The sequence below is a fragment of the Lithobates pipiens genome, unplaced genomic scaffold, assembly GCF_037356315.1.
Source record: "Lithobates pipiens isolate NorthernLeopardFrog02 unplaced genomic scaffold, aLitPip1_a1.2 Scaffold_8, whole genome shotgun sequence".
In the NCBI taxonomy this organism is placed as follows: Eukaryota; Metazoa; Chordata; class Amphibia; order Anura; family Ranidae; genus Lithobates; species Lithobates pipiens.
This window is the reverse complement of record NW_027507903.1, coordinates 624918888-624941923: the sequence shown is the minus strand read 5'-3', so window position 1 is coordinate 624941923 and position 23036 is coordinate 624918888. Positions and strand designations below refer to the sequence as shown.

Below are 23036 nucleotides of genomic sequence, written 5' to 3'. Positions count from 1 at the left end.
TAGAGTGGACACAGCTTTACTTTTAGTGTATAACAGGCAACATATCACATTTTTATCTGCAAGATTATAGAAACATACTTAACAGTCATTATCCTTACCAAGCATTCCAACATAATATTAAAAAAGCCACATGTTCAAAATATACCCACCGCCACCCCACAAATCCACACATAATACATACATACATTTTCATCTTGCTGCCTAAAAACCCTATTTTCTGGGGAGTCTTTCCATGTAATAATCGCTCGGGTGAGCAGTGCTCTCATATCCCATAGGGAATGTGTCTTTCTTTTGCCACATGCCCAATAGAAGTACATTCCCACCAGCATCTTTTAATCTGTCTCTTCATGAATGTCTAAAGTGATTGGACCTGATGAACAGGAACACATAATACTATTTGCAACTGTGTTAGCCCTTGGCTATGTGCATCAAATCTCCAATTACAGGTCAAAGATTGAAGTCCATTTGCATGCACATAAACAAAGCAACATTTTTCAAGCATATGTAGCTGTGCAGTGTAAAGCCTACAATTTTAAATGCCCAAGTCCTTGGGCATGATTAGTGCTAACAAACATTAACATCAGTCCCTGGCTGCAATGAGCTAATAAGTATAAGGATGCCTGCCTTTAAATGCACGTGAACTGTAATTGCATCCCAGTCTTAGTCCGTAGGGTTCAAAATTAATTTAGCCCACCCTTTGCAGCTATAACAGCTTCAACTCTTCTGGGAAGGCTGGCCACAAGGTTTAGGAGTATGGATATGGGAACGTTTGACCATTCTTCCATAAGTGCCTTTATGAGGTCAAGCACTGGTGTTGAACGAGAAGGCCTGGCTTACAGTCTCCACTGTAATTCATTAATTCAACAATTAAGTTGTGTTGAGGTCAGGATTCTGTGCAGGCCAGTCAAGTTCCTTCACCCCCTACTCACTCATCCATGTCTTTATGGACCTTGATTTGTGCGCTGGTCCAAATCCTTTGGTGAAGGGGGATTATGATGTGGGGTTGTTTTTCAGGGGTTGGGCTTGGCGTCTTAGTTCCAGTGAAAGAAACTCTTAAGGCATCAGCATACCAAGACTTTTTGGACAATTTCATGCTCCCAACTTTGTGGGAACAGTGTGGGGCTAGCCCCTTCCTGTTCCAACACGACTGCAAAAAGCAAGGTCCATAAAGACATGGATGAGCTAGTTTGTGGTGGAGCAACTTAACTGGCTGTACAGAGTCTTGACCTCAACCTGATAGAACATCTTTTGGCTGAATTAGAGCAGAGACTGTAAACCAGGCCTTCTCATTCAACATCAGTGCCTGGCCTCACAAATGCACTTCTAGAAGAATGGTCAAACATTCCCATAGACACACTAAACCTTATGGACAGCCAGAAGCCGTTCTAGCTGCAAAAGGTGGGCCAAATAAATTTTTAACCCTACGGACTAAGACTGGGCTGCCATGAAAGCGGAGTTCTTAAAAAAAAAAAATTAAAAATCAGCAGCTACAAATAATGCAGCTGCTGACCAGGCAATCAAATGGGACGTGTGACATATCCCAGATGATTGCCGAGAGGGAGGGGGAGAGGTGATTTCCCTTCCAGTGCCCCGGTGCACTGGGAGCAAGTGGGAGCTGGGGCCAGGGTACTTGCTCCCCCCCAAAAAAATGACATGCCAAGTGTGGCATGTCAGGGGGTCACCTCCCTTAAAGCAGAAGTTCTATTTTTGGGTGGAACTCCGCTTTAAAGTTCATGCTTGTGTAAAGGCAGGCATCCCAATACTATTGACTAGATAGTGTATTTGGCAAGATTTACAATGGTGGTGGAAGCCTCCTACACATACATACTACATTTAGACATAGTTTTAGGACCTGGGAGATGAGACAACTTCTGTATGTTAAACAGCATGTTTGGGATTTAAACCCAGACACTCAGGAATGTTAAACAGAAGTTCTAACCTTTAAGCTACGGAGCTGCCACATGTGAGAACCTCCTACACAGAAATACACAGAAATACACATACATACTGAATTTATTTGGATATACAGGTGGTGGAATTACATTATTCAAGAGCTATTCTTCTTGGTTTATTCTGTGGTATTTGGCGATTCTTTGTGGGTGAGTGTAGAATAGTGATATTACCCGCAATTGTTTGGGAATTATATTTTGATTTCTATTGACAGCTAGTCTATACTTAAAGAGGAAGTAAACCCTGATGGGTCTTACTTCCTCTTTATTCCCCTGCAAAGTACCAGCATATGTATACGCATATGCATTGTATACTAGCCCATTATGTGGCACTTACCTGTAAACAAAGCCCGCAATGTCCCCGCTGGTGGAATCATCCATCTTCGACCCTCTTCCTTAAGGGGCCACAGACTCTGCTCTGTGACTAGCCAGAGCCATGTAACATCACTCCTACACGCATGGGAGCCGCCAGTCATGGCTGACACTGGGGAAGAAACAGCACGGAGGGCCGTTTCTTCACTGCGCATGCAGCCAATGATATAATCAGCGCACTACAAAGGTAAATATCTCGTAAACGTTTAGAAGATATTTTCAGTACATATATAGTAGGTAAGCCTTATTAAAGGCTTACCTATATGTAAAAATATCTCATGGGGATTTACAACCACTTTAAATGCATGTTAAATCAATAAGCATTAACATTGTGAATGAAAAAAACATTTATTAGGTGGAAAGGTTGGTCTAGTGCTCGCAAATATTTTGCAAAAAATTTTAAAATGATTATAAATGTGTTCAAATGTTACGTTTTACTTAAATGCATGTCCAAAAAAGTTCCGGATGAGATTGCCAACAACTTTTTTCAGTTCTTGATTCCTCAGGCTATAAATAAGTGGATTTATCATTGGGGTGACTACAGTGTACAGCAATGATATGAGTTTAGTAATGTCCCTTGTCTGTCCTCTATTTGGTATCAGATATACACAAACCAGGGTACCATAATAGATGCAAACCACAGTCAGGTGGGAGCTGCATGTTGAGAAAACTTTCTGTCTGCCAGTAATAGATGGGATTTTTAAAATAGTAGATATGATATAAGCATATGATAAAATAATAATGAAGAATGGGATGACAACAAATATAACACCCAAAATTGTCACTTCAAATTGAGCAGTGGTGGTATCGGAGCAGGAGAGTTGTAGGATTGGATCAAAGTCACAAAAAAAGTGATCAATAATATCGGGACCACAAAATTGTAATGTTGATATGGTTACATTGTAAACCAAAGCTACAAACACACTTAATATCCAGCATAGGATAACCAGTATCCAGCAAACCTTGTAGTTCATTTTCAAAGTATAATGCAATGGTTTACAGATGGCCAAATATCTATCCCAGCTCATCACTGTCAAAAGAAGACACTCTGAAGATTCTGTGATAACAAAAAAATAAAACTGAGCAAAACAATCAGATAAAGGCATGACTGTTTTTTTAATCAAAATGGTATTGATCATGTTTGGAAGAATATCAGTCACTAGTAATATATCTAATACAGACAGATGGGAGAGGAAGAAGTACATGGGAGAATGGAGAGTTCTGCTGTAGGACACCAATGTGATGATCAGGAGGTTTCCACATATTGTGATACAATAAAGCGAAAGTAAAAGAAAAAATACAAAAAATGTAATACTTTGAGGAATCTGAAATCCTAAGAGGAGAATGGTTGTAATTCTGGTTACATTTCTTTGATCCATTTGCTGAAGGTAGAATATTACAACTTGGTGATCCTGTCTTTCCTAGTTAACATAAATTAAGGAAGGAAGGAAGGAATCACTTTGTTGGAGTGAGCATCACGTCAAGTCAAAAAAAGTATTATGATTGGTTGTTATGAATTATATCACATCGATTCATAGGCCAAGACACATTTTCAAATGTTCAAATGTTAGACCTGTTCCTGGTTATATATCAGCCACTTATTCCAAAAATGGCACCAAAGTTTCCCTGTCAGCTCTTTTTGAGATACAGCATAATAATGTAACTCTTCACCCTGGTTGCCCATAAAAAATCTGAATATGTTAATGTAGTGTTTTATTTAATCTCTTTATAGCATGAAATAAACATCTAAAAAGTAGCCATAACCTCTATGGTGCTAGATCTGCAAAAATAAAATATCAGTGCAAATATACATACCTCCAATACGATCATTACCATGATACAGTTAAGAACTTACTCTTTAGAATCCAATGTATGTTTTAGATGTAAAATTACAGTTGGAAATGCATAAACACACTCACTATATCTGCTAACTTGTATGCAAAATCACAAACTAGGTAACTGAAGTAAAAATTGATCAGCAAGATCTTTTTAAAAACCTGCTAAAAAATTACGTAAATTCCACCATACCTAAGAAACTAGAGCTGATGCAGTCTAGTCAATGCAATTTTCCAAATCGGTGTCCCAAATAACCTCAAGAATAGGTCTAAAAAGCAAGGCACCAAGAAAAAAAAACAAATTGCTGGGCTGTGAATTATCATTGAACACTGAACAGATTCAAAACAAGCTGCATTGTATTGGCTAGGATTAGATATCTAATTCTATCTAATATAATTTACTTTGATCTTAAAAAAAGATTAAAGCATTATCAAAAGCCAGTCAAAAATATCTGCAAACAAAACTGAAAAAAGTATTGATAAAGAGATATACTGTAGTAGGCCAAATTCTTGCATTTCATGTATATTTATCAGGTCGTTTTTATTTTTTCTTCCCTTTTTATATGCGATTCTATAAGAATAATAAACGTTATGAGCTGGGAATAAACTTGAAAATGTATAAATAATAAAGAAAGCTCAGATCAGCAGGAGATGCTGTTCACTGAATGAAGGTTATTTTTTCTAAAACAGAGTAACGCTTCTTTTATAGAAAACTAGAATTAATTACATGGAACCACTGGGGACGTGAAGTGATTGTTGATATCTTTATCGGATTTTTTTTCAAGGGATTTATAATTTTTTGCACATAATTGAATTTATTTTTTACTTTCTTTTCTTTTAGAAAACAAACTTATTTTACTGTCAGCAAGTCAAGTTATTACTTAGTAGCCTTTAAAAATAATGTATATTGAGTTAAACAATTCTCATTTGTACACATTTACTCAAAATTCACTTAATGGATACTTTTATGTTGTCTGCATGGTATTGTTGTCTTCATTGGGCAGCTTTAAGGAATATCTTGATAAATGTATTAAATATACATATATATATATATATATATATATATATATATATATATATATATATATATATATATATATATATATATATATATATATATATATATATATATATATATATATATATATATTTATTTATTTATTTATAAATTAACAGTCTAGAAGTCTGTAAAATCCCAATCTTTATATATATATATAAAAAGATTGTGATTTTACAGACTTCTAGACTGTTAATTTATAAAAATGAATTTCTTTATTGTCACATAATATAACACGTCTATTAAAATGAATTAGAACATTTTTAAAATAAGAGATCATAGCAACAACTTGGGTATAGTATTCTCATATTCCAACTACCATGCAACAGGTCCAGGGACATATTGCTTGACAGGATCATAGCAGTCACTGTTCACAGATATTGAAGCCCTTCGACCATGAAAAGGTCACAGGCTGGGGTAATATATGGAAGCCCAAAGTTATGATCTATGGGCATTAATCCTTGCAATTTACTCAGACCTTTGATGTCTCCCTTGTCCTCCATGGAAGCTAATGAACAACAGATCACACTTAATTAGCTTCTTCCCTGACCACAGTGACAACAGAAAGTGACAGCTGGGATCAGAAGTGACAACATATCCTTTGCTTCTAGTTTCTTACTAGGTAGGGGAGTTTAGAAAATGGGCACATGCTGGTCCCCCTTCCCTCCACCCAGTCACACCCATCATGACAGTCCTGGTCCTGTGAATGGGATAACAGAACATGATGTGGGTGTCATAGTCACCCATTCTGGGGGTCTGTGGAAGCAAACAGGTTACATAGTTAGTAAGGTTGAATAAAGACACCAGTCCATCCGGTTCAACCTGTGTGAGTGTGCATGTCTACAATTATCCCTATACATTGCATCCCATTAAGATGCTCAGCTATATATTATATTATTATTATATTTAAGGTACCCATATAGCATCATCAATTTACACATACATTGCACACTCACATCAGTCCCTACCCTCAAGGAGCCCACAATCCAAGATCCTCAGACCCACATTCATACACAAGGGCCAATTTTGGACAGAAGCCAATTAACCTACCAGCATGTCTTTGGAGTGTGGGAGGAAACCGGAGAACCTGGAGGAAACCCACACAGGCACAGGGAGAACATGCAAACTCCAGGCAGGTAGTGTCATGGTTGGGATTTGAACCAGCGACCCTTTTACAGCTAACCTCTACACCACTGTGCTGCCCAGGTAACTATACAATTGATGGATCACTTCCATCTGAAAACCAAGTAAAACCTTTGAGTTGAGAAACGAGTCATGCACTTACATTACAGTCACATGCACTGCTTTTTTTATTCTTTTTTGTTTACTTCTTTATTTGATTATTCATTTACAAAAATCTAAAAGTATATTAAAAACATTCTTATGATATGAATCCCCATTCCCCATCCTCCCCCACCCTCTCAAGTTCTCTTACCTCCTCCTGTCCTCTATTCCCCTACTCTTTCTTTCCTCTTCATCTTCCTCCAATTATCTCTGTTCTGACTTCCCCTTCTCCTAGTCCCTCCGTTTCTCAGCATAAGTCCTTATTTTCTTGTATTTTTCTCACTTTTCCCATGTAATAGAGAATGTCTCTATATGAGCTTCTTCGCTACATCTCAAATATTCCATTTTGTTTATATAGTCTACTCTTTTAAACCATTCTCCTATTGTAGGGCTCTCTGGTTCTAACCACCTTTTTGATATGGCTCCTTTTGCAGCATTCATTAAATATGGAATTACTGTATTCTTGTATTGTTTTATTGTATTTTTTGTGTTATGAATTAGGCAAAACCAAGGGTCATTAGGAATATTTGTGCCAGTGATCTCACCTATATATTGCCGCACCTCCTGCCAATATTCTCATATCTAGGGACACTCCCAGCATATATGTGCCATAGTGCCCCTCTGATTACAACCCCTCCAGCACAATGATGAATTATCTGGATGGTATCTTTGCGCTCTAACGAGAGTTATACACCACCTCGCTAGACATTTGTAATCAATTTCTAGTGTGCTTTTATCTATCGCTAAACCACGTACAGCTCTCGGTACTTTACTCAAATGTCACTCATCTAAACGTGCTCCCAATACATTTTCCCATCTTTCTTTTCTAATTGGTTGAGGTAGCATTGTAACAAAATGTTTTAACCACTTCAGCCCCGGGAGGATTTACCTGCTTCCTTGCCAGGCCATTTTTTGTGATTCGGCACTGCGTCGATTTAACTGACAATTGCGTGGTCCTGCGGGGCTGTACCCAAACAAAATTGGCGTACTTTTTTTCCCAAAAATATAGATTTATTTTGGTGGTATTTTATGAGCTCTGTGGTTTTTATTTTTTGTGCTATAAACAAATTTTTTTTTTTTACTTTCTGCTATGATACATATCCAAAAAAATATATAAAAAAAAACAAATGTATTCATCATATTCAGGCCAATGTATATTATTCTACATATTTTTGGTAAAAGAAAATTGCAATAGGCATATATTGATGGTTTGCGCAAAAGTTATCACATCTACAAACTATTGGATAGATATAGGGCTTTTTTTTATTGTTTTAACTGGTAATGGTGGTGATCTGCAATTTATATCGGGACTGTGACATAGCGGCAGACAAATCTGCCCCCAAATTACACTTTTTGGGGACCAGTGACATTAATACATTGATCAGTGCTATAAAAATGCACTGATCAATATATACGTGACACTGGCAGGGAAGGGGTTAACACTAGGGGGTGATCAAGGGGTTCCCTGGGTGTGTTCTAGCTATAGGGGATGGGCTTCCTGGAACACCACAGAGATCACTGTTCCCGATGACTGGGAACAGTAGATCTCTGAGATGTCTCTTGTCAGAACGGGGATCCGTCTTGTTCACATAGGCATATCCCCATTCTGCCTTTGTATACCACGATCGCGGGTCGCCGGCAGACATCGAGTCCGCCGGACCCACGGGCGTGCACCTGCTATATCACATGCATGGACCCTATGACGATTTGCTCTATCCAGCCACCTTTCCGCCATTTAACTACAGAGGGTGATTGGGAAGCGGTTAATTACATTACCGCCATTCATTCAATACCATTACTTCCCCCTTATTTCTCAATTCATAAATACATTTTCTATTTCTTTCATTATATCTTTTAATTGTGCATGTTTATCCTTAATCCAGTCCCTAAAATGTGTTCCATTACTAGGTCTTAAAAACAAATTGTCCCTGTAAGTGAAATTAACAGTGAGTTATATTCCCATTTAGCTCATTTATAAATTTGAACCCAAACCCTTAGTACATTCTTTGTCAATCCCTGTGTATTCTCATCTAAAATTCTATAATGTTATGGAACACATATACTAAAGCCCAACCTTCCCCAATTCAGTGTATTTTCTATTTTCACCCATCTTTTATTACTTTTTATCTTTGTCCATTCCACCATTCGTGCTAATATTATTGCATCGTAATACTTTTTAAAATCTAGTTCAGCTAACCCCCCTTTGTTTTGTCTTTACTAAGTACTGATAACTGTATTCTTGGTTTCTTGTTCTGCCATATAAACCTTGATATTATTACCTTTAATGTTTTAACCGCTTGCTGACCACCTCACGCTGATGTACGTTGGCAGAAGTGCTCGTACAGGCAAACTAATGTACCTATACATGGCCCTTTAAGAGGCGGCCATCAGGTGCACGGCAAGCTCCGTGAGTCAGGTCGCGGGTCTTGCGGACTCAATCGCCGTGGGGATAGCCACGATCGCCTCTCAGAGAGGAAGAATGGGGAGATGCTAATGTAAACAAGCTCCCAGTTCTGCCTAGTGACACTGTCACTGATCTCTTCTCCCTGTGATCGGGAGCAGAGATCAGTGACATGTCACATATAGCCCCGCCCCCTCACAGTTAGAAACACTCCCCAGGACACACTTAACCCCTACACTGCCCCCTAGTGGTTAACCCCTTCACTGTCAGTGTCATTTACACAGGAATCTGTGCATTTGTATAGCACCGAATGCTGTAGAAATGACAATGGTCCCAAAAATGTGTCAAAAATGTCCGATGTGTCCGCCATAATGTCGCAGTCATGATAAAAATTGCTGCCATTACTAGTAAAAAAAATAATGAATTAATAAAAATGCCATAAAACGATCCCTTATTTTGTAAACTCTATAACTTTTGCGCAAACCAATCAATAAACACATATTGCAATTTTTTTTTACCAGAAATATGTAGAAGAATATGTATCGGCCTACACTGAGGAAAACATTTTTTTTATATATTTTTGGGGGATATTTATTACAGCAAAATTTAAAAAATAATGTTTTTTTTCAAAATTGTCACTATTTTTTTGTTTATAGATAAAAACTGCAGGGGTGATCAAAATTCCACCAAAAGAAAGCTCTATTTGTGGGAAAAAAAGGACTTCCATTTTGTTTGGGAGCCACGTCGCACGACCGAACAATTGTCAGTTAAAGCGACTCAGTGCTGAATTGCAAAAAGTGCTCTGGTCAGGAAGGGGGTAAATTCTTCTGGGGATGAAATGGTTAAAGTATGTCTGTCTTAAGGAAATTGGCAACATTTGAAATTTGTACAAGATTTTCAATAGTATTGTAATTTTTACCATGTTTATCCATCCTACCCAAGAAAATGGTCTTTATTTCTTTCTTTATCTAATTTAGTAATGGGATATAGTTTGCTTGATATAGATTATTTAAAGAAGGCATTAGTTTTACCCCCCAAGATATTTTAATTCTGTTTTCCCCCATGTGAAGGGGAATTCCCTTTGTGAAGCTAGCTCTTCCTTCTCATCTAAGTTTATAAATTTTAGATATTACAGGGTTTATCTTTAGATGTGAGAGTTCTCCGTATTTTTTCATCTCCTTCATCAAGTTTGACAATGTTGTTCTTGATATGTAAATCAGCATATCGTCATCATAAGCCATGACCTTATGTTCTTCTCCTCCGATCTTCACCCCTCCTATATCAATTCTGTTTCATATAGTTGCCAGTAATTGTTCAAATGCCAGCACAAATAGGAAGGGTGAAAGTGGACACCTTCGTCTGGCTCTGTTATACATTTTAAAGGTTGGAGACAGACTCCAGTTAAACTTTACTGATGCCATGGGATGATTATATAATGTTTTAATCCAATAGACCATCTTTGGGCCTAATCCCACGGCTTCTATTGTGTTCATAATAAATCCCCAGTCCACCCTATCAAATGCCTTTTTCGGCATCTATTGACAGGAGTAGAGCTGGGGAATTTTCACCTCTCAATTTTCTTTCAATCTAGTAGCCAAGACCTTTGCATATAATTTGTATCTACGTTTAACAATGCTATTGGTCTATAGCTTGAGCACAGGTTTGCATCTTTGCCTTCCTTGGGTATTACGATAATATAGGCCTGTAGCGATTCCTTCCCCATCTCTTTCCCTTCACTTCACCGTTTATATATAAACATAACCTTGGTATTAATTGCTCTATAAACTTTTTGTAATAACGGGTTGTAAACCCATCAGGCTCTGGACTCTTTCCTGTCACTGTATTTTTTTAAGGGTAGTTTAATCTTATCCTGTGTTATTGGATCTTCTAAAGCTTGTAATCTTTCCACAGGTACTTTGAGTAGGGGTGTCTCTTTAAGGTATTCTTTTATTTTTTTGTTCTTTTTAGTTCCTGTGGGCCTTTTTGCCTCACCAAATACAGTGAATTATAAAAACTGTGGAATACCCTTCCTATTTCTGATGTAGACTATATAACCTCTTCTTTATTATTTTTCATTTTCTCTATAAAATTTGCACATTTTTAATTTTTTAGTACCCTTGCTAAATATTTTCCTGGTTTGTTCCCCCATTGGTATCTTTCCCTCACCAAAGACCTGTCTTGTCTCCTGTTCCATTAGCTCAGGTAATTTGTCTCTTTTTAACACTAGGACGTGCTGGACTTCTAAATCTGTTTTCTTTTTATGTAATTGTTCCAGCTTGTGTATTTCTGTTATTAACCTTTCCATATTACTCCTTCTTTCTCTCTTTTTTCTTTTTTCCCTATAGAAATCAGGATACCTCTAATATAGGCCATATGGGCCTTCCATACTGTGGCTTCTGAAACAATCTGGTGTTTAATTTAACAGTAAATATTGTTCTAGTTCTTTTTTTATTTGTTTTCTACCTCCTTATCTTGTGTCAGTTCCTCATTTAATTTCCAGGCACTTATTTTACTTTGGGTTCCTGCAGTTATCATCCCCACCAATACTGGGGTGTGATCCAATAGGGTGTTTTTTTTTCCTATGGATAAATCCACCACTACGTCCAGCAATGTGTGCTCAAGCATTATATAGTCTAACCTAGAATAAGGTCCCATGTACCTGGGAGTGTATATATATATATAGTCATTTACTCCACATGTCTACCTATTGATATTAATACAGTTCTTTCTTCACCATGAGAAGGAAAAAAAAATGAGGGGGCCAACATGTCAATGAAGGTTTTATAATAGAAGTAGGGCAACCCATCTGGGCCTGGTGACTTATGTAGTGGAAGGTTCTTGATTGTATTTAGGAGTTATTCTTCAGTTATGGCTACGTTTAGGCTAACTAGGTCCGAGGATGACAAATTTTGGAAGCTTAAGACTGGAGAAGAATTTGTCAAATTTTGCTTGGGTAAAATTAAAATGGTTATCAGGGGTCAAGCAGTTGTACAGCATGCAGTAAAAGTTACCAAAAGTTTTGGACATCTCTTGGGGGCAATGGGTTCTGGTCCTGTTGGCCTGGAGAAGGAAGTCAGGAAAAGAGTTGAATGGGCATGAGTGCAATTTGTTGACTAACATCCTATGGGGCTTATTAGAAAATTCATAAAAATTTTGTTTCGTCCAAAGTATGGATTTATCGGCCTTGTACTGATTTTATTTGTTCTCTAAGAGAGGTGACTTTGCACAGTATCAACACTGTGGCACAATAGCTGTCATTCTGCAGTCATCAGAGCAGCTGACAGGGACTGTAGAAGTCTATCTCTGTCCTTTTTCAAGCGCGAGCCCTCCACTATGCATGCATCGCAAAATACCACCTTGTGTGCCTCCCACAGTGTAGAAAATTCTGGAACAGACCCCACATTGATTTGAAAGAATTATTTTAAGTCTGCAGCCAATTTAGTACAAGTGACCTCGGATTGTAGGAGGTAGTCATTGAGACGCCAATCACATGTCCTGGTGTGGGTCTGGGAAAGCAGTGTGTCTAGTGTGATAGGGGCATGTTCGGACCATGTGATGGGGGATATGTCAGACTCAGCAACATAAGGGATAAGTGGGGCTGAAATAAAAGATGGTCTAGGTGGGAATACATTTTATGGACCATGGAATAAAAAGTGAATAGCTTAGTGAAAGGGTGTTTGATCCTCCCGGAAGTTGATGGGGTCTGACACATTTGCAGAATGAATTGGCTTGGGAGGCGGTCTTCCACGAGGGAGTGCCACTCGATATAGTTTGTCTATCTCTAGTGGAGGACATGACCAGATTGAAGCCCCCTCCAACAATCATGAAGGAATGGGAGCGATATTGAGAAGAGTCAAAAACCTTGTTGAGGAAGTCAATTTGGCCAGTATAGGGAGCATATATGTTAACTAGGGTGAAAGAGGAGGCCATATAGTCACATTCCAAGATAAGAAACTTCCCATGAGGGTCAGCGTATGTGCTTTTTACCCTAATGGGACTGGATTTTCTGATCAGGACTGCCACTCCAGCCCTGCCTGTGAAGTCAGAGATGAGGTATTAGGTGGGAAAAAACTCTGAGGAAAATTTCAGTGAGCCACCTGCATGAAAGTGTGTCTCTTGGAGCATGACCACATCTGCACCTGAGGATCTGAACTCCTTCAGAGCCATCCAACGCTTCTGAATGGAGCACAGGCCCTTTATATTATATGACATTCTATTATATGATCCTCACCTCCCAATGGGTACAAAACTTTCAAAATGGCTTGCGTAAGTACATAAAACATAGGAAAAAAACAAACATAAAAGGCATGCAGATGGCTATGAGAAGCATAAATGAGAGGATAAGCCAATCGGTACCTTAGCAAAAACAAATATACCACATAGGAAAAAAAAAAAAACAACAAAATAAAAGGAAAAGAAAAATGTGTGACCTCATCCTATAGAGCTGGCATATGAGCATGGACACAAAGAAAAAAAAAAAAAACAAAGTCATAAACCTACAAAAAAAAGAAAAGGAGTTTTAAAAGCCTGAGACATATCCGTATCTCAACATTGACAGTGACCTGAACATTAATAGCCCATGGGTTATAAACCTGAAGTCCAGAGCACTGAACTGTGTTCCTCCATGACGAGGCGAAAGAGAAACCCCCAATAATACAGGACCCGGTAATGCTGCAGATGGGATGTAATTGGGTGCAGGTTTCTCAACCTGGACAGGGTGATGGGAGAGAGGTCACTAAAAATCTGTAGCTTGGCCCCCTTGTACATAAGCTGGGATTTATTATGTGTGGCCAGAGTTAAGAATCCTTGCTGTCATAAAAGTGGAACCGCACTATAACATCTCTGGGCCAAGCTCCAGCCGGAGGTTTCGGACCCAGAGAGCAATGAGCCCTGTCCAGACACCAGTCCACATCCACCACCATGGGGGCCAGAGTATTGAGAAAGCCTCATAAGATATGGGCACAAGGCTGGATCCCTCACCATTTCAGGGATACCACGAAAGTGCAGGTTCTATCTTCTCTCCCTGTTCTGTAGGTCCTCCTGCTGCTGTTGTAGTGAGGACAATGAGTGTCTAAGGTTGTGGTTTTCCTCCTCAATGGCCTGCACATAGGTCACCACCTCATCAAGCTTATAATCAAGTGCATCAGTGCGTTCCCCAATTTGAGTAATTTCCCCCATCAGTTCTGCTGATATCTTGCTCACATCTGCTGAGATGGTACGGGACATCTGCTGAAGAAGAAGCTGCAATTTGGCATCTGGTTTGGCATCCATGATGTCTGGGGTGAGAACCGCATGTGGAGGGGAGGGAGTAGAACCCAGGATCTGGATCGCAGCTGAAGGGGGTTTCCAGCTTCCTCTGTCCCCAATAGTGGGTCCATTGCAACGAAGGGGTCAGCGGGAGAACTCGAGGGCAAGGAGTGCGACCGAGTAATGTAACGATCCATGCTTGATCCCGCACGTAACCCAAACAGTGGTTCGTAGTAGTCCCGCTGTTGGCCAATCTTTCCCATGGAGTGCCCAAAGGTTATAGCATTCGGTCAGGCTTACCCCTGATGCTTCAGCTGGCTATTGTGGCTTCCTAGAGGTCTCGGAGAGCTGATGGAGCCCGGAGCTCACTCACACCATGTCTACCATGTTAGAAGTCACGCATGCACCCCTTGTAATGTATATTTTGCCTAAAATTTGTTTTAGGAGTGGCTTAAGATGTATCCTTCTTGTTAGTGTTTCAGATGATAAGTCAGCAAAAAATTTGCCATTTTACTCCCTCAAATTTTAATGGAGTCTCATCCCTCAGGTTTGCCCATATTTGTGCTTTTTGTTCATAATAGTGAAACCTCACTATAATATCTATTGGGGTTTCCTTTACTATGCTTTGTGGTCTTTCGATCCTGTGCATTCTTTATAACTTGAATGATTCCGTCACTGATCTGCCCAACAGAGGATTCAAGATTGTCTGCATTATATCAGTTAAGTCTTCTCCTTGCGTTGGTTCTGGTATACCATGGATTCTCAGATTTTGTCTTACGTTATGATTTTTTTGATTCTCTAATTTGTAAGCCATATTCCTTTACTCAATTTGCATATTTTTTAGTCCACCCTTTAATTAATTTATTACTTTAGTATGTATATCAAGTCTCCATTCTGTGTCTTCTGCTCGTGTCAGTATCTGACCTAGATCTCCATGAAGCGTAGCCATTTCAGTTTTAAGAGAATGTTCAAATTTTGCGAACATATATGCCATTTCTAAATTTGGAGGCAGTTGGGCTTTGTTCTTCCGTGCATCCCATTTCAGTATTGCTTTCTGTCTCTAGGTCTATTCTGGACTGAATAAACTAGTTTGTTCCCCCAGAGGTCCTATTTTGTCCACTTTTATTGTTTCCTGTTACTTGTTTCCCGCAGGCTCCCAGCTGTTTTTCTGTAGCTGACTTGTTATTGTTTTCTTCTTGGGACATATATTATTTTATTGTTCCAGAGCTAGTGCTTATTTTAGTGTATTTATTCAAAGCTGTGTCTGGGAAAATACCCAGAAGACACAGCTTCGGCTGAAGTGTGATGGGGGAACCCATCGTATCGTGGAGAAACCTCACTACCTGGGACCAATACGCTTGAATTTTAGGGCATTCCCAAAGAAGATGAAAAAAGGTGCTAGTTGCACGCGCACACATGGGGCAAGTGCTGGAACATGTGCGCCTGTACCTGGAGACCATAAGCGGTGTGAGATACGCTTTGTGTGTTATGAAAATTTGAGTCAGCCGGTCAGAAAGTTTGGGCAAAACTAGTTTACAGGTGTCCAATGCATCACTCCATTCGTTATCTGTAATAGGCCACAGCTCCCCCACCCACCTATTTTTAAGTGTAAAGGCAGCTACAGTCATGGAAGGAAGTGATAGCATAGCATAAAACTGCGAGATTAATTTTTTGGGGTCTGGGTTTTTAATTGCTGCCATCAGCGGATTGGGGGGTACAGATAGGTCATCTAGGGGGAATTGGGCACGGTATGCATGACGAAGCTGCAGGTATCTGTAATAAAAGTGATTCAGGAGCCCATATTCCACCTGTAGGGCAGGAAAGGATTTCAGTTTGCCACCAGTAAGCATGTAAAACATATAAAATATGCCCTTCCCGCACCATGGTCCGCTATCCACTATCCGTCTAAATTCTGGGATACTCCAATTATGCCATATGGGGGTGTATTCATTCAGGGATGGAAGGCACAACTTCAAAGAGGCAATTCGCCACACATTCCTATATTGATAAAGAAGAGATGTGGCAGACTCCTTCCTCCCTTCCCCCTCCGCCCCCCCAACGATCGCTACCATCGGGTCTAAAGTAGGCCTGATCCATGACGGGCACAAAAAATATAAGAACCTGTCTTTGTCTGTTTTATCCATATGGAACATTTGCAATAACTGAGATGCTAAATAATAGACATTAAAGTCCGGCATTGCCAGTCCCGCTAGGTCAGTGGGTTGTTATAACTTTTGCCATGCAAGTTTGTGCCGACTATTACCCCACACAAAGGGTTTCAAAAGAGCTTCCATCACCTTGAAATGTTTGAGGACCAGGTATACGGGGGAATGCCAGAGCATGTAAAACATTTTAGGAAGAAGGACCATCTTAATCAGATTAGTACGCCCCATAACCCCCAAGGGGACACATGCCCAAAGCTGCGTCTTCTGTTTAATCATGTCAAGCAGATTTATGTTAAGTTTAATATAATCTGACAGGGATCTGGATGCCATGATTCCAAGATATCTAAGCGTGTCCACCCTCTGCAAAAGAAGCAGAGCTCTGTCTCTAGGGGGCGGAAAACTGTCCAGGGGTAGAATCTGTGACTTGTCCCAGTTAATTTTAAGACCAGAGAACTTGCCAAAGTCTTCTATCAGTGCCAAAGCAAGGGGGAGTGATTGATCCGAATCATTTAGGTACAGAAGAGTATCATCGGCATAGGTGCTGATTTTCTCCATTATCCCACCCCTACACAAACCCACTATGCCCACGTGCTCACGTATTGCCATAGCCAACGGCTCCGCCGCCAGAGAATACAGCAAAGGCGACAAGGGGCACCCCTGCCTAGTACCTCTAGACAGGGGAAACTGCTCCGAGGGCCAGCCATTCACCAAGACCTTAGCCACCGGAGTCTGGTAAAGCAATTGGATCCACCTAATAAATTTAGGCCCTATACCATACTGAGCCAGGCAGGTCCATAGGTATCTCCATTCAACAGAATCAAATGCCTTGGCGGTGTCCAAGGCAACTATTATCCTAGAGCCGGGATCGTCATGGGAAGTCTGGAGGTTAATAAATAGCCTCCGGAGGTTAAACGATGTATTTCTACCGGGCATAAATCCTGCTTGATCCGCATGGATCAGCGAGAGGATTACTTTATTAAGTCGGGTGGCAAGAATCTTAGCAAGTATCTTAACATCTACCTGCAGCAAAGAAATAGGGCGATAAGATTCCGGGAGGTGTGGGTCCTTCCCAGGTTTAGGGATTAACACAATAGTTGCCTCCGTCATAGACATTGGGAGTTCGGAGTGCTTGAATATAGAGTCATAGATTGCAAGTAGCTTAGGGGCCAGTAATTCTATGTAGGTAGAGTAGAATTCTATCGGTAAGCCATCTGAGCCCGGGGCCTTGGATGACGGGAACGTAGCAATAGCTGAAGCTATTTCGTCCTGAGTCAGAGGTGCCTCCAGTCCAGAGATCTGTTCCTCAGTCAGTTGGGGGAACTGCAATCCATTCAAGAAAGATTCCATCAGGGAGGGGTCGGCCGAGGCAGTAGAGGTGTAGAGAGAAGTGAAGAAGTCACGAAACATCTGCGTGACCCATACAGGATCAGTCTCAAGTACACCCTGCGACGAGCGGAGGGAGATCACCACAGGGGGTCTCTCCTCACCATGAACTAAATAAGCCAATAGCTTCCCCGCTCGCTCACCATGCTCAAATGACCTCTGCCTGAGAAAGAACAGCTTTTGTTTGGATTTTTCATAAAGCAATTGGTCCAGTGTTCTGGAGCAGAGTCTAAGGCTATCTGCCTTTTCTGCCGAGGGGTCACGCATAAAATCCTGTTCCATTGTCTGGAGAGTATGTGTTGCCTCAGCTATATTTGCAGCAGAAGACCGCTTTACCTGATTAATTTGGGTCTGTAAGGTCATTCTGGCATGTAGTTTAAAAGCCTCCCAGACTACGTGTGGTCGGGCCGATCCCTCGTTAGTCTCAAAAAAAGCCCGCCATCCAGATTCAAGGTCACCGTCTTCAGGGAGGAGAGTTAACCAAAAGGGGTTAAGGCGCCAAGTCGTCAGAGGGTGAGTATGTCGTAGGGAGAGCGTTGCCCAGTAGGGACAGTGGTCAGAGAGCGATCTGGGATATATGCCCACATCTGCGAGTCTAGGTAGGAGGGACGTGGAGAAGAGTATGAGGACTATGCGGGACATAGAGTGGTGGGTAGCAGAGAAACATGTGAAAACACGCTGAGTTGGATGCCTAGTTCTCCATGAGTCCACCAGGTGGAAATCGCAGAGAAGTCTGGCAAACCTGGTCAGAGAGGGGCTCGGGAGCCCCGAGAGGGGTCCGCCATCCTATCTAGGGACCTGTCTAACACATTATTAAAGTCCCCCATCCACACCACCGAAGCAGCGGGATGAAGAGCCATATAATTAAATCCCTTTGACAGCACACTGAACTGAAATGGTGGGGGTACATAGAAAGCCACTATAAGAAACATATCCCCATGCAGCTTTGCCTTTAGGAATACAAACCTACCCAATGGATCAATGACCGAATCCTGGAGCTCAAAGTGCGTGTGTTTGGCAATCAGGAGGGAGACACCCCTGGAATGGGTAGTATGTACAGAGTGATATCCCCAGCCTATCCAAGGACGTCAGAGCGCTCTGAGCATAGGGCCCTCGACATGTGTCTCCACCAAAGCCACTATATCTGCCTTAATTTTCTTGAGCTGTCCGAAAACGGCTGACCGCTTAATAGGGTCCCCCAATCCCCTCACATTCCATGTGAGAAATTTCAGTGTGGCCATTGGTGCATAGTAGTCAGTGGTGAGACTCCAGGAAACCGATCGATCCGCAAGGTCAGAGCAGCTAAAACCCGCCCCTCCCAAATTAAAGAGGGCCCCACCCCCCTTGCCAGGAATTCATTGTACCATAGAAGACAAGCATAGAAAAACTCAGAAAAAACGTGTTTACCCCATAAAAACCGTACATCCCCCCTCCCCGCCCTGCACTGGCCCCAATTAGTGTGGGCATTAACCCCTAACTGCCAACAGGGCATGAACAGTGTCCAACTCGGAAAGGAATAACACTGCAACTGGGAAACACCCATAAAGGCAGCAGGAGGAAAAAGCAAGGTGTTATGCCAGTTGTTCCAGCCCGAGAGGTGCATAGTAAAACGTTGGGGGCAAAACTTCGCTGTATTATGTGACACTATAGGACTGTGCTCACAAAGCAAGGTGAGCTTGCTGATTGGTTGGTCCCCTCCGCCGGCCAGGAGGGCGCAGTAAAATACATTCCTATAATAGGTAGGAAAAACAAAGTTAAAATTTCCAGCACAGACATTGGTAAGTGCAGCTGCAATATGCAATTAGATAACACAGGGCCCCGTATAAAGCAGTTTTGTTTATGTTTTTACTTGTCTCCTTGTATCCCTTCATTGGAGATCACTGAACCCCTTTAGTGCCTGTATAGCCCTGTTTCCATCCCTTCTTTATTTGCTTTAACTGGTTCTCATTTTCCACATAGCTCCCCCTGATCTGTATAAAGGTAAAAGTCCCTCTTCAAACAGCATGTACAGCTACTAGCAAGCTACTGACAAGTTCACCTTTAATATAAGACAAACAGATCAAAAGAAGAAGGTGACCCACCACTCATGATGGGTTAGTTCTTCAGCTGAATACATTTCAGGTGGGGGCTTTTTTACTTTCCGGCCATTTAGTTTCTTTGTCCCAGTTTTTCCGTGCGATGGGGTTTTTAATATTTTGTAGTCTTTTGTAAAGGGGTAGTCAGAAGCTTCGGTGTGTGGCTGGATTCTCCCCCTGCTGGGGGTCTACAAGGCTCCAATGCTTTTTCTAGTCCTTCCTTGCTCTCTTCCATGGCTATTCCACCATAGACCAGCGCGGCCGGACCCAAGTGAACACCCCCAATTCTCCTGCTAAGTCCTGCCCGCCTTCTCCGCTTCTCCACCATGTCGGCGTCTTGGGCTCTAGGCTTATGCAGCAACACTCAGTTGGATCTGCCTTGCTCTCCTCCGCTGTCAACACCACTGCCACCTCCGAGTCTCCAGCCACGCATAAAAAAGTATAATTCACATAAGTCTCCAGCAGTATGCAAACTGTGAGGATGTCAGGGATTCTCTCTTTCGCTTTCTCACATGGGTAGGATGAGGTCTACCGGTGTTCCTAGCCTGAGACACTTGTTGGTACCATCTTCAGGCTCCTTCACCCCTCCCCTGCTTCTGCGATGTATTGCTTTCTTTACACTACAAATCCCATGATTCAGTTCATCTGCATATTCCAAAGCACCTGCATGCGGCAGGGATGCATAGAGAAAGGTATGGGGCCTTGCAGCAATGTGCTTACCCTTTTCCTGCTGTCTCTCATCTAACCTGCACTGTGGAGGGTGGTTACATCCTATATACATTGAGACCATGTACCATGGACACCCTCATACTAAACATGTAAAAAGGATAGAAGAGAAGTTCCCCACTCCAAAGAAGCAACCAGAGTGTAAATAGGAGTCTGACATTTCTAATATAGGTAAGGGGCCTGGCTATTTCAAATGGTGGTTTCCATCACTTTATGACGTCACAGACCGGTGCATGCTGGGTTAGTGATGTCACAAGGAGTGGGGTCACCAGGTGACGTAGCCAGGCGGCCCTGCCCCTTACCTATGTAAGAAATTTCAGATGACAGAGCCTGCTGTAGACAGCCAGCCTTTATCAATGGTGGGAGTGTCTTTGTTTTTGTTTTTTCAAGTCCAGCAAGCGGTTGGCGGCATTATTGATGATGGACTTACATCAGGGGGACAACATTTTTTATATTTCAATAAAAGAATTGTCAAAAACTGTGTGTGTTTTTATTACCTTGTGACACTTTCTTGGTGAATGGGTAGCCGATACTCATTCACATGGGGGTCTGAGATCTGGGAGCCCCCATCTCAAAGGGGGCTACCAGATTCCGATCAGACCCCCACAACCACCGGTCATGGTTGGGAGGGAGTACAGTGTTATTTCACCTAGCTAATCATAAAAAATGACAAAACAACTAACACTTTGTCTTAAAAACAGAAGTTTTAGTTGAACAAGATTTACAAATGCAGTATAAGTAGAAGCTACACTGCCTCATCAATGCCTCTCTATACAGTGTGCACCTAACGCCAATCTATGAGAGTCTCCATGTAATATATAATTAAAAGCAGCAATTTATAAATAAAGGGCAGATATGCCTGAATAACTTATACACACGATATATATATATATATATATATATATATATATATATATATATATATATATATATATATATATATATATATATAAGTGACCTTTCAGAAGCCCAGAAGAGCACAATGGCAACTGAAAGCAGATGTGTCCCTGTACCTTTAGGTGGTATGGGCTCTTTTCTCCACTCCTCTTTCTCCTCCCCTTTTTTTTATCTTTCTTTCTCACTTGTCTTTTACCCTTTCTTGTTTTCCTTCTCTAACTTTTAATGTTGCTGTTGAAATGTTGTCTCAACATATAGTTTGAGGGTAACGATGCTACCACACACACACTGAGATGGTACTCTCCTCTGTCGAACACCTCAGCTTTACAGGTTGACTTCCTGGGTATGGATTAGGATGTTATCTTTTCTCATAGCTTTTGTTAATGCACAGGTCACAGCACTGCTCTTAGACACGTGTGGGCTGCCCTTCCATTTCCATTTTGTAATTAACTTACTGTGCTAGATTTTGGGGTAGCAATGGTAGCACGTCTGTTCAAATTGCGCTGCGATCATGCTTATTTTATGGAAAAGATCTGGGTGTACTTCATCTCAGATGATCATCTCAGATGATTGCAAAATGAGCAAACAGTGTCACCAGGGAAGCGAATAGAATTCTAGAATGCATCACTAAATGGATCACCAGCAGGAGGAAGGTGGTCCTGATTCATCTATATAGATCTTTATATCACTAGAGGGGTCTCCAGCAGGAGGAAGGAGGTCCTGATTTCTTTCTATAGATCTTTATATTACTAGAAGGATCACCCACCAGCAAGTGGAAGGAGGTCCTGATTCCTCTATATAGATCTTTAGCAAGACCTCTCTTACAAAAAGATATCAATAACACATAACAAGTCCAGGAGATAGGCAACAAAAATGGTGAAAGGTATGAAGGATTCAACATATCAGGAAAGACTTGAGGAACTTCATATGTACAGTCTGGTGGAAAGAAGGGAAAGGGGACACATGACTGGAACATTTAAATACATTAGGGGGTTAATGAGGTTCAGGAGGGCAATATTTTTATTATGAAACCAAGATTAAGAACACAGGGACTAGCAGGAGGAAAGTTCAAAATCTTAGAATTGGTAGGCTGCAATATAAAGAATATTTGCTTTTGGGTTTAATACTGCTATCATTTTGTTTCACACCAAATAAAAATAAACTGTTCATAATTAAACTCTTAATGTAGCTATATATTCAACGGTTTGATAGTTAGGTGCCTTTTTCAGACTCAGCAAATGCACATATGATTGCAAAACATCAATATTTATTTATTATTTAATTCAATCGTTTTTTATTGAAAGTTTATCCAGACAAATAACAAAAAAGAAAATATAATAATAGATAAGAAGCTATTATTACAATGTATATAACATATATAACGATAAACTTCAGTATCAAATAACAGATAATACATGCATTGCCTTCAAACTCATGCAATACTTGTTTAAAAGATAATAAAATAGTAGCTATATAGTAAATATCCTTTCATATATTTATTTATTATTGAATATGCAAGCTTTTGGGATAACGCAGATCCCTTCTTAATGCTTTATACATTGCTGAGAAAATGTATTTACAGTATAATATTATAAAGAAAGTACCCCCTCCCCCCCCCCCCCCAGGAAATACTAAGGGTCTTTCA

The 23036-nt window shown here is 40.7% G+C and overlaps 1 protein-coding gene across 1 annotated transcript; it reads right to left on the bottom strand.

Moving 5' to 3' along the window:
* Positions 1 to 2166: 2166 nt before the first annotated feature.
* LOC143963944 (olfactory receptor 11L1-like) lies at positions 2167 to 4813 on the bottom strand. The gene has a single exon (XM_077473673.1). It carries the CDS (start codon positions 3698 to 3700, stop codon positions 2756 to 2758), a length of 945 nt encoding a protein of 314 aa, XP_077329799.1. The 5' UTR covers positions 3701 to 4813; the 3' UTR covers positions 2167 to 2755.
* Between the last annotated feature and the right edge of the window lie 18223 nt (positions 4814 to 23036).

Coding starts and splice junctions, on each gene's coding strand:
- LOC143963944 (XM_077473673.1), bottom strand. CDS start 3,700: ATGGATCAAAGAAATGTAACCAGAATTACAACCATTCTCCTCTTAGGA.